Below are 17,376 nucleotides of genomic sequence, written 5' to 3' on the forward strand. Positions count from 1 at the left end.
ACATGAGACGGGACACGTGATGGACATGGGGTGGGGACACCTGATGTGACACGGGCTGGGCAGAGGCGGGTGGCACAGGACCCCCCGCACACCCTGTGCCCCCCCCCCCCAGGCGGAGCCCCAGACCCCCGCAGCCTGACGGCCGGCAAGTTCTCCTCGGGCATCACCGGCTGCCTGCGGGGGCTGGCGCTGGCGCCCCCCGGCACCCCCCGGCACCCCATCGACCTGCGGCACGGTGCGGTGGGGGGCTCCCCCGCCCCCCCCCTGCCCCTCCTAACCCCCCCCAGCCTCTTTGGGGGGATTGTGGCCAATTTTACTCTTTTCCAAAAAAACCAAGCCAGGAGGAAACGGTGCTTCGCTGCCCCGGGGAGACTCCGGGGGGGGGGCCGGGACCCCCAAAAATGTTTACACCCCCCCCCACCGGCACCCCGAAGCTGTGCCGGGGTGGCCGGGCCGCCTGGATGCCCCCCAGGGTGGCAGCGGGGTGGGGCGCGAGGGACAATCGGGGTGCTGGCGGGGACCCCCGCGGGGACAGCTATTAAAGGAGAGAGAACCAGTGCGGCTGCGTGTCTGGGGGTGCGCCGGGGGTGGGGGGGCTGGGTAGTATGGAACGTGTGGTATGGGGGGGTGTAGTACTGGGGAGTATGGAACATATGGTATGGGGGGTATGGTACCAGGGAGTATGGAATGCATGGTATGGGGGGGTATAGTATTGGGGGGTATGGGGAGTATGGTATGGGGGGGATAGTACTGGGGAGTATGGAACGTAGGGTATAGGGGGATAGTACTGGGGAGTATGATAAGTATAGTAGGGGGGGTTATTGGGGGTAGGGGTATGGAGAGGGGATAGTATTGGGGAGTATGGTATGGGGGGGTTGTGGGGGGATAGTACAGGGGGGTATGGAATGTATGGTATGGGTTATGGGGGGTAGGGGTATGGGGGTTATAGTATTGGGGAGTACGGAATGTATGGTATGGGGGTATGGGTAGGGGGTTATGGCGGGGTAGAGGTATGGTGTTGTATAGTATTGGGGAGTGGGGTGTGGGGGTGCGGGTCTAGGGGGGTACAGGTCGGGCTATGGGGCTACGGGGGATTATGGTCTGGGAGTGCGGGGGTACGGGGCGGGAGCGTTACGGTGTTGGGGTGCAGGGGGGTACGGGGCGGTACGGAATGGGGGTGCGGCGGGGGTGCAGCGTGGAATGGGGGGACGGGGGCCCTGGGGTGGCGGTGGCTCCGCCCCGGTGGCCCCGCCCCGCCGCAGGCCCCGCCCCTCGCGCGCCGCGTGTCGCAGCCCGGCAACGTCAGCGCCTCGCGCCCGGCAGCGCGGCGCGCGCGTGGCGTCACAGGCCCTGGCGGCGGCGGCGGCGGCGGCAGCGGCAGGAGGGGCCGGGCGGGACCAGGCCGGGGCCGGGGCCGGAGCAGGCCCGGGCCGCAGCTCGGGGCGGTGGCGGCGATGGCGCCGCGGCTGCAGCTGGAGAAGGCGGCGTGGCGCTGGACCGAGACGGTGCCGCCCGAGGCGGTGGCGCAGGAGCACATCGAAGCGGCCTACCGCGTCGGGCTGGAGCCCTGCCAGCGCGGCGCCTGCCGGTACCGCCCCCCCCCCCCCCCCCCCCCGGAACCCTCCCCCCCCGGTCCTCCCGGCGCGGCCCTCCGCCTCCCCCCCCGCCGCTTACCCCGGCCCTCGGGGCCGCAGGGGACCCCAGGCCTCCCCCGCTCCCCCCGGGTCTGGGGCCTCGCCCCCAGGGCGGGGGGCGCCCCCTGTTCCTCCACCCTCCCGGGGGGCTGGGGAAGCACCCTGCCCTTCCTGGAGTCCTGAGGGCCGGCGGGGACAGCCCTCCCCCCCCATTCCCTTCTTTGGGACCCTCATTCTCTGGGGTTGGGGTGGGCGGGATATAGGGCACCCCCCGGGTTCCAGGGCCCCCTCTCCCTGCCTGGCTCCCCAGACATAGGGTACCCCCCCCCCGGGCTGTGAGGGTCTCTCTCCCTGCCTGGCTGCCCTGATATAGAGGATCCCACCAGGATTGGCGGGGGGGCCCTCCCTGCCTGGCTCCCCAAATGTAGGGGACCCCCTTGAGCTGTGGGGGTCCCTCTCCCTGACTGGCTCCCCAGATGTTGGGGATCCCCCTGGGTTGTGGGGGCCCCCCTCCCTCCTTGGTTCCCCAGGTCCTGTACTCTTCCCTAGGATTCCCCTTTTTTCCTCCCCTCTAGTTCTCTATCTCTTTGTTCATCCATAACCCCTGTTTTTGCGGTGTGTGTGGGACCTGCATCCCACCCTGTTCATTCTTTTTTAGCATTAAGCGTCCCCCTTGCTGCCCTTGTCCCCCACGGTCACCCACTCAGGGGACGGGAGCATCCCTTCAGTGAGGGTGACAGTTGGGGTGGGTGCTGGTTCTACAGGAGGAACTGCCGGGGGAACCCCAACTGCCTGGTGGGCATCGGGGAGCACGTCTGGCTGGGTGAGATAGACGAGAACAGCTTCCACAACATCGACGACCCCAACTGCGAGCGCCGCAAGAAGGTAGCTCTCCCCTCCCCCAAAAGCATCCCCTGCCCTTCCTGGTCCCCAGGAGAAGATGGGGACAAGGGGCGGTGACACCTTGTGTCCCCTTGTAGCCAGAGAGTTTGGGATGCAGCTGTTTGTACAGTACCAGAGCGGCGTTTTCCTGAAAAACAGCTGTAAAATTGCCGCCCCAGCTGCTGGATTTCTGCTTGCTCCTCCACAGTGACAAGTGACAACTGTTACTTTCTCTCTTACACCAGAACGCATTTGTGGGCTTAACGAACCTCGGCGCCACGTGCTACGTGAACACTTTCTTGCAGATGTGGTTTCTTAACTTGGAACTCCGGCAAGCCCTCTACTTGTGTCCCAGCACCTGCAGCGAGTACGCGACTGGAGAGGGCATCCCGAAGGACAAAGGTGGGTGGGAAGTCATCTGCTGCGAGCAGGAGTGGTTTTGCTCATTTTCTCCTAAATTTTTACACGTTGGCGTCCGCTTCGGGATAGTGTTTATCAGGAGAATTGAGGGGAGAAGCTACAGCCTGCTTATCCCATCTCTTCGCCATTGTTTTTGAGTTTATCATCCGGCCTTGGGGAACAAACTAACCTTTATCTGAGTTATTTCTTAAATCAGAATGTTCTGATCAGATTCAAAAATCTGATTCGTGTTCGTTCCTTGCCAGGCTGCTTTCCAAAGCATTCTCAGCTTAATGATGGTGCTGGGGGGTGGAAGCACATGGGTTGGGACCGATCTGCGTTATTGCGGAGCCGCACTCATCCCATGGGAGGGCAAAAGTTTAGGTGCCCAGTAGGAATGAGACTCCTGGCTGCACAGTGGGCAGTGGCCCCGGCTGACGTACCTTTATGTACGGTATGGTGCTATAGGTGTGCTCTGGGTCAGGGCAGCTGCCCGATTTCTTCTGTTCCAATTTTTATGGGATTTTTAAATGATGTCTCGCTACTTAAGGTAAATAAGACGCTATTGCTATGTGGCAGTCGGTGCGTTCTGCTTGAATTCTTCACTTGCTCGTGCTAGGCACTGTGGGACACTTACAGTTGGACTCGATGATCTTTAGGTCTTTTCCAACTTAAATAATTCTGTGATATTTGGCTTGCACTGGGATTTCAAGCCATCAGTGACTTGAACCACTTTGGTTCTTATGATAACTTGAAATGACTTTTAAAAAACATCACTTCTGATCGTTAAATTTACTCTTAGAAAGAAAGAACAAGCAAATTACTTGGAACAGTTATCTCTTGCCTTGAATTACTTACTGTAATTTGTGCAACTTGTTTTAATAGACTATGAGCCTCAGACCATTTGCGAGCACCTCCAGTACTTGTTTGCCTTGCTGCAGAACAGCAAAAGGCGATACATTGATCCCTCTGGATTTGTCAAAGCACTGGGCTTGGATACCGGGCAGCAGCAGGTAGGTTTGAGGCACGGCCCTTGAGTAATTAATTACCTTCCGAGAGCCAGGTTCTGCTGCACAGTACAAACACAACAGGAGAAGTGGTGCTCCAGGCTCTTCCCTTGGTATGGGAGGTCAGGGGGAGCCCGGGAAGCGATGGGATGGGGACTGGGAGTGATGGGATGGGGACTGGGAGTGTTGTTAGCACTTAGTCGAGCCCTGAGGGTCCTTTCGCAGGTGTTTGGTGGGCTGCTTCTCCCAGGCGGGTAGTCCAGCAGGGGTTGAAGTGCTCTTGCATGATGAGAAGATACTTGGTTGGGTCACCAAGAGCCAGTCACCATCCAGGGCAAGGGTGTGGGGTGGAGAAAGCACAGTTAGAGAGGCGTGAGTGCCGCAGCGGGGTCTTGCAGAGGTGGAACTGAAGAGAGCTCAGGAGCAGGGCACGGCTTGAAAAAAGTCCGCTTGGAGAAGTAAGGGAGATCGTGGGAAGAGGAGCCTGAGCGCCAGCACGCGTTTCCTTGGGAGGCTCTGGGAGGGGAAGGAAGCGGTCGCTACTGACCGGTGATCCTGAAGGACAGCTGGGAGAGGCCAAAGCCTGCTTGGTTTTGGGAGAGGAAGGCGCTGAGATGGGTGTGGGGAGGCTCCCGAGCCTTGCAGGAGGGGATGAATCCACAGGCCAGCTTCTCATGTTTGGGGTGGGTTTATTTTTCTTTTTGCCTATAAGGCAAGTGGGGACAGCTCGTATTGCGTGCTCAGCTTTGAAAAACAAGCATTAAGGGGATAGAAAGCCCTGCAGGAGTGTTTTTGTTTTGTTTTTTTTTTTTAAATTCCAGAGCCCTGCAAGGAGTGGGGCAGAAGTCAAACCACCCGGCGCGGCTGGCTGGGAGCCAGGTTTGCTCACGCCGTGGTGTCACGCTGGGGGCCTCGCACTCCTTTTAGGCAAATTCCTCTTTTTCTTTAGTTCTCCCGACTGGTCTTTTTTTCTATTCAGTGCACGACCGAAGCCTCTATGTAGCCTGTGTGAGGGCTCCGGGTAATTTGCAGTAAATTAGCGACAAGGTTGTGATTGGGCTTTGTGCTGCCGCATATTGTTAACGGACTTGGCTTTCACTTCTAGGACGCCCAGGAGTTTTCAAAGCTGTTCATGTCACTGCTGGAAGATACTTTATCCAAACAAAAAAAACCCAGATGTTCGAAACATAGTGCAAAAGCAGTTCTGTGGAGAGTACGCCTACGTCACGGTGTAAGTATCTGGTCTTCAGGAAGAACCTTTCTGTAAATATTTAAACCTTTTACAAGAATGTGAGGCGGGGGAAAGATCCCTCCTAACAGCCGGAGCGGGCAGGTAAGCTTCTGCTGAAACATTTTGTAAGAGGTTTTTAGCTTTCAGGTTTCCTGATTCTGTGCATGTGGTGGTGGTGGTGTGGTTCTCCAGACGCTTTTAATCCTTTAATGAAAATTTACTAATTAAACGTGCAAGTGAGTTAATGGGACGTAAAGTCTCGCAGATAGAAAACTGTGTACTCACGTGTTGTATTTTTATTCCTGTGTTCTGGGAGCTGTGGATTTTGCCTCCAAAATGACATAAAATGGTGTATGCAAGTTGTAAGCAGGTGTTCTGTTTTTTCCTGGTGGATGCTATGATCTGCTTACACCTTCTTGCAGAGGTTTTGTTGTTTAGGGGTGTGAATCACACTAATTTTGACTTCTCCTGCTTTTATCACTCAAAAGAGTATTTTACTAGTGGTTGGGGAGTTCAGACACATGAACCAGTGAACTGTCCTCATGCGGTTTTGTCTTTTTTTTTTTTTTTCCTTTCTTTTTTTTAATCTTAGCTGCAACCAGTGTGGCAGGGAGTCCAAACTCGTGTCTAAATTTTATGAGCTGGAATTAAACATCCAAGGGCATAAGCAGCTGACAGACTGTATAACGGAATTTCTTAAGGTACGAGCTTATTGTTTTTCGAGTCCTGCTATTCTTAGCAAGATATTTTAATTCCTTCCTTCAATTAACAGCCTTTGAGGTCGGTATCGGAGCAAAGCAACTTAAGTCTTCTCAGTAAGATGCATCTAAAAGGAAATGTTTTTTTTCTGCAGACTTGGACGAGAATTAGTACATGCGCATGTTACAGCCTTAAAAAGCACTTGAAAGTCGCCTGTTTAGTTAAAAAAGCACTTGAAAGTCCCGTGTTTAGTTAAAATACTTTTCCAGCAAAGTTGGGAAAACATCTCCAAAGTCTGACAAAAACTCCCTGTGTGCTTTGTCATGGATAGCACCGGGAGAATGGCTGCTTTTTGTGTTTTCTATATCGGTAGTCATCTGCATAGCAACAGGAGACATTCCCTGCTCTAAAATGTGCTCTCAAAAATACTAGGGAGGACCCCGGGAATAGCTGCTGCCGGAACAGCTGCAAGTGCTCTTAATTCGACTTGAAAATTTGCCTAGATCTTAAGTTAAGATATGGCACGTGAAAGGTTCAAGATGTGGATTCAACGACAAATATTTGGGACAGAACTAACCTGAAACGTGACCCTGTACCTGAGCTGTCTGGCTGTTGGGCAGTGGCTTTGCTGATGCGCTTAGCAAACCGGTTGCTCAGCTTGGGGAAGGTCTGCTATGAAAAAAGACTGGTTGGTGTATGCGCATTAAAATCCTGAAATGGTGAACTTCAAGTTTGTCTGCTCCTCCTTCAAATGAAACAGCCTGCTGACCTTGTTTAGGGCAGCTGGCGTTCTCCTCTGGCTGAATCATGCCTTTGGATCTACTTAGGCAGAGGCAGTGGCTCTTAGAGGTGATGTTTGCGTGGCTGAGCACAAGGGGATTGTAGTTTCCAGGCTAAAATGTGGTTTTACATTAACCCGGTCCATGTGAACTCATAAAAAGGCGACTTAATTATTTTCTTTTGCCATAGCCCTCATTGGTATTAACCAACTCAGTCAAGCAGGGAGCAAACCTGATGGTCTTGTAAGCAACCTGAGAACTAGGAATAACGCTTGATTCAGTCTACAGTCTCCCTTAAAGTGAGAGCAGCCTACTGTGACCGTGCTGTAAAGTGCTTTTATTAGCACGCATTTTTAACCAAGAGATTATTTTGGAAGGTAGTTGGGTAGAGAATTAAATGGTTAAAACAACTTCTGTACTTTTCAGTCCCCAGCTGTTGAGTAGCTTGGACTGCTTCACTTTTTTTCGGTTCTCAAGACCTTTCTTTCTGCCTCCCCTCCCCACTCAGGAAGAAAAATTAGAAGGGGACAATCGTTATTTTTGTGAAACTTGTCAGAGTAAGCAGAACGCCACGAGGAAGATCAGGCTGCTAAGTCTTCCCTGCACACTCAACCTGCAGCTGATGCGTTTCGTGTTTGACAGGTAAGGCTCTCGCTGGCACGTGTGCTGGTAAGGCAGGAGCAGCATGGGTTGCAAGGAAGCTCTTTGGGGAGTCATCTGCTTTGCTCTTTCTGCGTTAATTTAAGAGACTGAGGATCAAGCGCGTGCGTGAGCTTCTCTGGGAATGCTCGGTGGGTTTCAAGGGGAGTTCTTTTGAGATGTGAACTGTTATTGCTGTCCCCTGAGCTGAAGCTTTGCCTCCCCACAGACAAACTGGCCATAAGAAAAAGCTGAACACCTATATTGGCTTCTCCGAGCTGCTTGACATGGAGCCTTTTATGGAACAAAAAAGTGAGTTTTGTGCGCTGTGTTCCATCAGCTTTACCTACTGCCTCTCAGCAGACGAGCAGAGATCTCCTCTGAATCCCCTTTTTGAAGGAAAAATCTGTCAGGAGTTGTTTGAAGCCTGCGTTTCAAGTAACTGCCTCGCTAAGTGGGTTGTGGAAGTCACAACCTACTTAGCAAGGACTTGGAAAGATGCAAGTTCAAGGGCAGTCTTTGTCTGCTGCCTTACAAAAACATGAAGCACTAGGAAAGAAAAGATCTCTGCTGTTCCAGCCAGAGCGCTGTATAATTGCTGCTTTCCTTCCAGACGGCGTTTACGTGTATGAACTTAGTGCTGTCCTTATACACCGCGGCGTGAGCGCCTATTCCGGGCACTACATCGCCCACGTGAAGGATCCACAGACGGGCGAGTGGTACAAGTTTAACGACGAAGACATCGAAAAGATGGAGGGGAAGAAACTGCAGTTGGGGATTGAGGAAGATCTAGGTAAAACCTTTGAGTTGTGAGTGCCCTTTTAAAATAACTCTTTTCACCAAAAACACGGAGGCTGAATACGTGGAGGCCCTGTTACTCTTAAAACAAAAGTTCTCCTACGCGTGCTGTCGCATCTTAGGAGTAATGTGTGAAACAGCAATTCTGTTAATTGCAGCCAGATTTTCTTCTTTTCAGCCCTGTGTGAGTGTTTACACACACCTCGTGATCAGTTCCTCTAGTATTTCTCTTGCCTGCCACATGGCAGATAAGATGCTGATAACTTGGGCAGCAGTCGCCTATCGGGATGAAACAGACAAGTTGTCGCTTCCTTGGCCGCTGTGCAAAAGGAGGGTTAGGAACAGATAACAAGATTATTTTCAGTTTCCTTAGCACATTATGTTTTTATTTCCACTGAGGTGTTTTACTTGGAGACAGTGAAGAGTCTCCGTAAAAAAATCTTGATCTGTATAAGGGCTTGGAAACCAAAACTGCCTTTTTCTTTGCATTTTTTACTTCTTCTTTGCGCTCTTCTGTTCTACCGTTGTCGGCTCATCTCGTGCCCGTGTCCTGGTGCTGCCCTGATAACCACGTTCCCTGGACGGGACAGGGTCCTGATGTCTTGGAGGGGTTGGGCTGAGGCTGTACCTGGGGGGGGTTTCAGTCTGCAGTTGATCTATAGGAACAGTTCAGCGTTAAATTGGTATTTGGAGTGCACGGATTTGCAGTTGCCCAGTGTTCCTTAGCACAGGATGCGTTGCAGGATTGGGAAATGGGGAAGTTAACGCCAGACATTTCACTTCCAGTGCAAACAGTGCGTTCACAGAAACACTGGCCCACCAGGACGCTCGTGCTTTGCTGCAATTGGACTTTATGAAATGTTGCCGTTCTTTGAAGCGTCCTTAAGCGAGAGTTTAACGAAAAGACACCCTCAGGTTTATTTGCTCCCTTAGTTTGTTGTAAAGCCATGTCAGCCTGAGCATGCCCTCACGCAGGCACGGGGAATTAGCCTCCCTCTCCCGTTCCCTTCCGTGCACACATCTGCGTGACGCCACTTTATTTGCAGCTCTCTTGCTAGTAAACACCTTGCATTTCATCACGACAGACAGAAAAGCTGGCTGCCATCGGAGCAGCTTTGTCATCCTGTTAATGTTTGACTACCACTTGCTTCCAAACAAATTGTGAAGCTGGCTAGACATCTAGTGGTGTGAGAGAGAAAAATAAGCCCCGAAAGGAAATAAGAGCTTCTCAGCCTTTCTCTCTAACTTGCCAAGCTACCCAGCATAGCAAAATAAGATGCAAATAAACCACTGTGGCCTCGATCTTGTAAAGGTTTACACTTAACCGCAAGTAAGTATTCTTGCTGAAACACAAAGCTGCTTGAAGCATAGAAGTAAAGCATGTTTAGAAGCCCCTGTAGGCTGGAAGCCTTAATATTTTTTATCGAGCACTGATGTTATTTGCCTGCTCCAAGGCAAACTGAGACCCTTCTTTGTTACAAACGCGTGCAACGGCAGGAGAAGGTCAGTAACGTAAAGCAGAGGTCTGCTGCAGGGAGAGAGTCCTGTGGCCTGGCTGCGCAGATGGGAACAATTTAGAAAATATTTGGAGAAAATGCAAATAAAGAGCGTCTAGGAAGTCCCCTGGATGGTGTGGTGGGAGAGGCATGTGAATTTTTTCAGAATTTGGGAGAGACAGGCCCTTCTTAACATTTCAGTGTTCTGTTTGACCTGTGGAGGATTGTCTCTTTACACTTTTAAAGTAAAAAAAAGTGGTTGATTTTTGCAGTTGCAGCTATAGATTGTTTTTTCCTTGCCTGACAGTCTGCTGGAAACGGCAGCTCTTGCAACAGGAGTTTACATCGCACCACCAGCTGCGCTGTAATAACTGTTTCCGTGGGTGTTTGCTCCCAAAAAGCTTTGTTGCCTAACAGAAGGACGTGTTTTTTCACATACACGATCACCTGTAAATAAGATTCTTTTCTCTGAGGATTTGACTCTGTTCTTTGGTATCAGGACACCAGAACAAGAGTCACTGGGGAGAAAGGATGTTTTTACAAGAGTTGCTGAGGTTTAACTGGGGAGAGAAGAAAGGCTTTTGTAGAAGGGCAGTTCAGAACAGGCTCCTAATTTTAGTCCCTTTGAACTACCCTGCCTCCAGAAATGCTGGAGGGATTTGGGCCTTTCTTTGGGATGCAATTTTGGCTCATGCCAAGCCCAGTGCTTGGCAAAAAGAGGCCTGGCAGAGCACAGCGGGGAGAGGGAAGCTGGCTAGGTGGCAAACTTGTCCCGTTAACGAAGAATCAGTAAGCGAGCTTGTGTGTTTATTGTGTTTTGCCTTCTGTACCACAGCGGAGCCTTCTAAATCCCAGACTCGTAAACCTAAGTGTGGGAAAGGGACTCACTGCTCGCGCAATGCTTACATGCTGGTATACAGGCTGCAAACCCGGGAGAAGTCTCTGACAATCGAAGTACCAGGTGAGTGAGCTTTGACTCTCTTGGCCTCCCCATCTCGTCTGGTGATGCTCCAGGCAGGCCAGGAGTCAGGGTCTTGCTCAGAGCCCCTTTTGTGACCACTGTCCCCAAAGGTGCCACTCGGTGTCACAATCAGTGAAACCCCTGGGCTTTCCTAGCGCTTAAATAATATCAGCCTGATCATCTGCCCCCTGTGCCCTCAGACCTCAATAACTTAACCAGCAAGACAAGGTGGGGAGGCGTTAGGAGGAGGTCATCCCGCTGGGAGCCACGTGCGGCAGCGGGAGCGTTGGGATTCACAGCTGGCATCCCACAGGAACCGCTCGGGTTCCTGAAGGCGAAGAACAGCGTGGTTAAATGTCATCGGCAGTGCATGTACTGTGCTGGAGGTGAATAATCCTGACAAATGTCAGGTTTCTTCTGCGAGTGCTTAATCTTTGCCATATTGAGAACAAATGGCATGGAAATAAGAGGATGCAAGCCCTTAACAGGAGTTTTGTACGAGCGTGCTCGTGTCTTGCTTTAGAATTGCTGGGGGTGGCAGAAATCCCTGTAGGTTTGGCCTGTGGATTTAATGATGCTTCGCATTTGCGTGCTACTTGATTGGAAATATTAATTAGGCCCCTGGTGCTGATGGGGATGGAGGTGTGTTCCACCTTCTCTACTCTTCTGCAAAGCGGGGACAGCGGAGGTGGGTAACCCCTTTGGACCTCTGCTGTTCGTTCAGGTTATCTGGATGTGAAGGGGGTAAATCGTACAGCTTTTCCCCCCTCCAATAACAGCGCCGATCCTTTTCCAGCCCCACCACCACTAAAACCCACCCTCTGAACCCCACAGCTTTGGGAATTAGTGCCAATTCCTGCCTCGGATCTGCAATTTCGGTCTGTTCCCTGAGCTCTCTTGCGCTCCTTTTCCTCCTACCCCTCTGCCCAAAACAATAACTCGGCAAAAGCCTCTCCACCCAGCTCCAAATTCCTGCGCAGCCCCGCGGTTGCCTTTGTTTCACATGGAAGCCTGCCAGGGAACAGGGAGCGAAGGGCAGCAGTCGAGCTGTGCGGTTGCGGGGAGGTTTCATGCAACTGTAAATTTGAGGCATTTTGCTTTGATGCTGTTAAAAGCGGCTTTTCCGGGACGGTGGAGAGACGTAACTTGGCTCTGACCTCAAGGGGGTCAAGCTGGTTGTTTTTTAATACTGTGTGTTCTCCCAAGGTGGATATTGTGCTCCCTGGCTGCACAAGTGTTAAGCTTTCTGGAAATATTTTGGCTCTTCAAAATACTGCTGAATAGGAAGAGGCTTCAGATAAGCAATGCTTTCCCCCTTCCTTACACCAGCCCTGCGAGGGAAGTGTTTTATCTTCTTCTTTCCCCTGCTGAGGTTTGGTTTGGTTGGGTTTTTTCCATCGACAACAGCAAAAATTCCCATTTCTCTCACCTTTCCGTCAACAGCAGGATCTGTCCCGGCTTATCTCACATCTCCTGAGGGCTTTTTGCCCTTGGGTTTGCAATGTGCTTGACCCTTCACGCTGAGATCACGTGTACCTGCGGGGCTGCACGTCGGGACAGGCTTGGGGTGTATCCGTAGGGTGAAAAGCTCTTCCTTCTCCCCTGGGAATGATGGGTCCTTGGCAGCACGGAGAAGCTGCTCTTGGTGGGAGGCAGAGAAGTGGCTGGAGCAAGAGGAAGAGCAGGGAGGGACTGAAGCGAGCAGCAAAGCGTCCTGCTGTGCTTCGGCTCTGCAGCCTCTCACCAAACCCCACTGCACTTTGCACAACTGCCAGCGCTGGGCGTAGGCTTGTTAGCAAGCAAAGGGTTTCTCTCTTAATGCAGCAACCAACCCCGAGTAAATTATTTTCTTGGGCACCGTTGTATTGCCCAGGACAGTTGCATTTAATCATCTACAACCATAAATATTGGAGAGAGCAACGTCCATGCACTGGGCTGTCGGGAAAACCTCGTATGTCATTTGCTGCGTGGGGTAATTTTTAGGCTTGCTCGTTATCCCCCAGTTAACCGATCGCAGGGATGATTAACATAATTGGCCTTTTCCTTTAAAATGACTGCTTTTTCTTCTTCCCAACAGCTTTTCTGCAGGAGCTGGTAGAGCGCGATAACTGCAAGTTTGAGGAGTGGTGCAACGAAATGGCTGAGATGCGCAAACAGAGCGTGGCCAGAGGCAAAATCAAACACGAAGAGGTGAAGGAGCTCTACAAAAGGTTACCCGCTGAAGCTGGTCTGTAAGATATTGTGGTAGTATTTTCTAGTAGACCGTTGTTAAGATTAGTACTGTTTTGTGACTAACCCACAACTCTCTTCTGTGGCCTGCACTTCGCTGGAAGGCATTAGCTGTAACCCTCTCAAACGAGGAAAGCGATGGCTGTCTATTGTTGCTGCATGCTTAGGATTTGCTTTCCCTCTCTTGTTTTTCTGCCTTAACCTATTTTTCTCCTTTTTTACTCATTCTCGTGGCCTCTGGCGTCGTTAATTCCCTCTCCCTCCTTCCCCATCAGTCAGTCTCCTGTGTGCTTCCATGCATTGTGACTGTTTTCTTCTGCCTGGTGAGCAGCTCGTCTCGTTAGCGGTTAGTGGCATCGAGGCAGAATAACTGGCCAGTCTCAAATTGCCAACTCACAGCAAGTTTGGGAGCTGTTGATCCAAATTAATCAGCAGGTAACAGGGTACAAGAATGCCTGACCTCCAGCAGAAAATGGTTTGATTCATCCCTGCCAGCGCTTCAGAGTTCCGTGTCTAAGCTTCGTAGTCAGCCTGATGAATGGCTGGGGTTAATCCTTTCCTGCTACTCCTTGTGTCTTGCTGCCTTAGCACGTCTGGGCACGAGGATTTTTATTCTCCACCTTGTTTTCCTCTCCCATCTCCTTCCAAACACGTGCAGGGGCACTTGCTTGGCCCATCCAGCATGGATGGAACTTCTCTCCCCTATGTGCATCTCCTAAAAACTCCAGGAAATCTGTAAAGACTTTAACCCTGTTTAATTGTGTAGCCTGTTAGAAAATTTGACATTCAGCTTTAATATTCCTTGCTTGGTGCTGAGAACCAGCAGCAACATTCGACTAGCCAAACGGCAGACTCCTTGGCTCCTGTAAATGTCTGCCTCTTCAATTTATGAACCCGAGTTTGCAGACAACAGGCGCTTCACTCACGAACAGGAGTTTGTCGCAGCCCATCCTGCCGAGTCTCTGTGAGTCTGAGCCGTGTTAAAATGTCACCGTTAAATCAAAGTTGTGGTGGAGCTATGAATCCGCCGTGAGTCACCATTAAAAAGGAGCAACCAGCCCAACTCTTGTTGTTTTCTCTCCCCCTTAGCAGAACAGAATAGTTTGCTCTCAGCATTTCTAAGACAACAGAGGAATACATCTCAAAAAGATGGGTTTTTACAAGTGCAGGTAGAGCTCCTCTGCCCCAGTTTGAGGGTGGCGGGACCTGAAGCACTGTACTGGGGGCACCCACTGCCTGCTGCTGGGCACGTCCTCCTGGGCACAGCAGCTTGCTAGCACAGCTGGAGGCAGCATTATTCCAGCGCTGCTCTGGGTTCGATCCCGCAGGAGCTTGGGACTCTCTCTGCAGCTGTGCAGACACGTTTTCTGCCAGCTTTGTGTAGACTGCCCCAGAAAAACGTACTTTCCGGGGGAGGCAGCTTTCATCCCAAACTAGCAAACCATTTCTGACAGCGTTGCAATTCTCTGGAGGTCATGGCTGTGTATCTCTGATGGCGTTGCATAAGATGAAAATACCACTCATTTATGCTGCAGAGGAAAAGAGGGTTTGAAGCCCAGCTTTGCAAAGATCCAGTGCAAGCTGGAAGACATAGCATTTTCCTGTAGCTTCTCTGTTGTTCCTTTGTATAAAACATGAAGGATTTGTGTCCATTTGAGAAATAGATCTAACGGTTACGTTCCCCCTCGTTTCAGAGCTGCCCTCCTCCCATCAGCCCAGAATGGGGTTAATTGCCTCCTAATTACCCAGTCACCTTTACAGAAGGTTTTGCACATTGATACTTGGTCTTGATACTGAAATATAGGGGATTCACCCGAAGTTATTTCACCGCTCATACAGGCGCTGACCCGCTCCTGGGCCTTGGCTTTGTGCAGGGTGTTTCTCCTTGAGCAAACAAGGGCGAGCTTGCTGCTCTGTTTCAAAAAAAACGGGGCTCACCCTAAAAAATTTGAGCATGTTTCTGTTTGCTCTGGAAATCTTCAAATGCACGAGTGTTTCTCGCCCAGGGCTGTAAGAGCAGCCGAGAATAACACTGAAGTTTTGGGCGCTGAAGGGATGAGGCGAATGGTGACCTTGTCTGTTTTGCTGTTGCTGCCTTTTATTTTTCAGTTTACCCTCGTGAGCTCGCTCTGTTATAGAAAGAGCCTTTTAATATATGATGATAAATGTTAAATATTTTCATTTTAAATACTGTATATCTGTCCCTCGATGGGCAATAGGAAAACCTTCCCCTTTCCTCACCAGTAAGCCCCCAAAGCCCTCCCTTTCCTACTTGGAGTGCTCCGCTGTTTCATATTGAGTGCTTGAATTCTTGTTTCTTGCATATCTGCATTTCACGTAGCTCCTGTCTTCTCAATCTGTGATGCCAAGATGAGAATTGGACAGGGGAAGCTGTATCTGATGTTTATAAACTTGTACCGCAGAGATTTAATCAACAGTGATAGCCCGTTAATTTTTAAAAGTACTGTTGAATATCAGGGTAATTATAAAATACCATCTGCTGTATTGTGTCTTAGCTGACGTGCACGGGCTTGTTTCTCTTGATGTTTTTTCCCCTCCCAGGTTCCCCGTATGACTTCATCTCTCTTGAATGGCTGCAGAAATGGCTGGATGAGTCTACTCCTCCAAAACCTATAGATAACACAGCCTGCCTGTGCTCACACGGCAAGCTCCATCCGGATAAAATACCCATTATGAAGAGGATATCGGAGTACGTGGCTGACTTCTTCTACAGGAGATACGGAGGAGGGCCCCGGCTGAACGGTAAGGTGTTGGGCTAGAAAATGCCCTCTCCCAAGTCACCTTCTGGTGTGCTGGATGTATTTTAGAGCCTTTTTCTGATCTCAGCACCATTTTGAGCCATCCTTTCTCATCGTAACTTAATTTCTGCACATAGCTTTTATGCTGTGCTGTTATTTCTGGGTGATTTTTTTTTTTTTTTTTTTTTAGTATCGCTTAATTAGGTTAGCATTCAAACAGATACAGTTAAGTCTGATTGCAGGGACTATTTTGTACTGGAGTTTTGCTCTGTCTGGGAAGAGCTGTGCATGGAGGAATTTCTGAGAAAGCAATGGTGCACTTAGGTTAGCAAACATAATACTTGGAAGGTTTTTATGAAGTTGATTCTAGAAAATAACAAAACTTGCACATGCAACCCCCGAGACTCTTGAAAATTACTTTCTGTGCCTGCAGCACCTACAGATCCTGCGTGGGCAGTGTTTCGTGGAGCATGTGGATCTGTGCTGCCTCTTGCCAGCAGCCCGCACTCCGGAGCAGCACGGATGTGTGCGGGCCAAGAAAATCCTGTACTGTCTTTCACCTCCAGCCTCTCCTGAGCTGCCTCCTGGCGAAGCACCTACCTGTTAGCCTATGTGCTTGTGTTGCAGGCATCTGTCATGCATTTTGATTTTTGGGGTCAGCTCAGCCCCTGCAGTCTTTGGGCATCCCTTAATCAAGCCCCAGGCTTAGTTTCTTTTATAAATGAGCTCAATAACTCCCACTGAGACCAAATTAGCTCAGCTCCTACTAGGAGCTTATAGGGACGAAACACAACCAGCAGAAAGTGCTGTGACGCAGGCAGGCTTTGTGAAAAAAACAGGCCAACATTTATTAGTCGACTGGAAGGTTGCCTGCAGGTTTTTTTTTGTTGTTGTTGAGTACGGCTGGGAGGGATGGGTGGACGTGCTGCGTTCTCTGACTTGCTTCCCTGGATGCGACCCTCCTTGCTCCCAGATGAAAATACACGCGGCAGCTGTAGCGTTTCCACTCCTGTTGGTCCGGTGTAGCTTTGCAGGAGGGGGTTTTCTTCTGGGTTTAACTGGCAAAGTGCCACGATACGGGTTTTGTTGTGGGGTTTTTTCCCTTGCATATGCCTAAACCGTCCTGCCTATTGAGTCCTGTGGCTGTGTGTTGGCATGACCTGGCTCGCAGCTGTAGTTGCAAACCGTTGATACCAGCGATAGAGAGCTGTGAAGCTGGAGGAACAGATCGCACCTCAACGGAAGCGTTTTACGCTTATTTCAGTTTGAAATGTGGCCTGATCCGGCAGTAACCCCAGGGATCTCCTTTTTAGTTGTGAAATCACCCGTCATGAGGCACCTGTCTGGGTGCATTCAAACCAGGGAGCAGCTCAGCCGCACATGCAATAAATTGTGTTTCTTTTTTCCCCCCACCCCAGTCAAAGCACTTTGCAAGGACTGCGTGGTAGAAAGGTGTCGAATCCTGCGACTGAAAAACCAGTTAAATGAAGACTACAAAACCGTTACAAACTTGCTGAAGATAACAGTCAAGGGGTATGTAAGTCCCAATGCTTTCAAATATTGTCGGAGATCTATTTTTTTTTTAGAAGCGCTTAAATAGCTTTTTCCTAAAGATTTTACTGTTCGGGCTCCGAAGGAGAATGGAGTTGTGATTCCTGTTGCCAACGCTGTTCTCTCTCTGCAGGAACGATGGGTTCTGGGTTGGAAAGGCATCCTTGCGGAGCTGGCGTCAGTTGGCTCTGGAGCAATTAAATGAACAAGATGAAGACACAGAGCACAGTAACGGAAAAATGAATGGAAACGCACAAAACAAAGGTACTTCTGCTGTTGTAGAGACCCACCAGCTCTCGACTGATACCTCCT

At 50.6% G+C, this 17,376-nt stretch overlaps 2 protein-coding genes across 2 annotated transcripts in view; both read left to right on the forward strand.

The window, feature by feature from the left end:
* HSPG2 (heparan sulfate proteoglycan 2) overlaps nt 1–633 on the forward strand; it is a gene marked incomplete at its 5' end in the record, with an annotated part of 33,341 nt that extends 32,708 nt beyond the window's left edge. Inside the window, 1 exon segment of the mRNA XM_056331532.1 lies at nt 113–633. Within this exon segment, the coding sequence (XP_056187507.1) occupies nt 113–633 (521 nt within the window).
* A 722-nt stretch (nt 634–1,355) lies between these two features.
* USP48 (ubiquitin specific peptidase 48) overlaps nt 1,356–17,376 on the forward strand; it is a 30,589-nt gene continuing 14,568 nt past the window's right edge. The window contains 15 exon segments of the mRNA XM_056331489.1: nt 1,356–1,588; nt 2,399–2,519; nt 2,762–2,918; nt 3,801–3,928; nt 5,028–5,087; nt 5,089–5,153; nt 5,746–5,854; nt 7,140–7,273; nt 7,500–7,582; nt 7,884–8,063; nt 10,400–10,525; nt 12,603–12,752; nt 15,317–15,517; nt 16,932–17,046; nt 17,198–17,328. Of these exon segments, the coding sequence (XP_056187464.1) occupies nt 1,455–1,588; nt 2,399–2,519; nt 2,762–2,918; nt 3,801–3,928; nt 5,028–5,087; nt 5,089–5,153; nt 5,746–5,854; nt 7,140–7,273; nt 7,500–7,582; nt 7,884–8,063; nt 10,400–10,525; nt 12,603–12,752; nt 15,317–15,517; nt 16,932–17,046; nt 17,198–17,328 (1,894 nt within the window). The 5' untranslated portion in view covers nt 1,356–1,454.

The sequence above is a fragment of the Falco biarmicus genome, chromosome 3 (assembly GCF_023638135.1).
Source record: "Falco biarmicus isolate bFalBia1 chromosome 3, bFalBia1.pri, whole genome shotgun sequence".
Classification (NCBI taxonomy): Eukaryota; Metazoa; Chordata; class Aves; order Falconiformes; family Falconidae; genus Falco; species Falco biarmicus.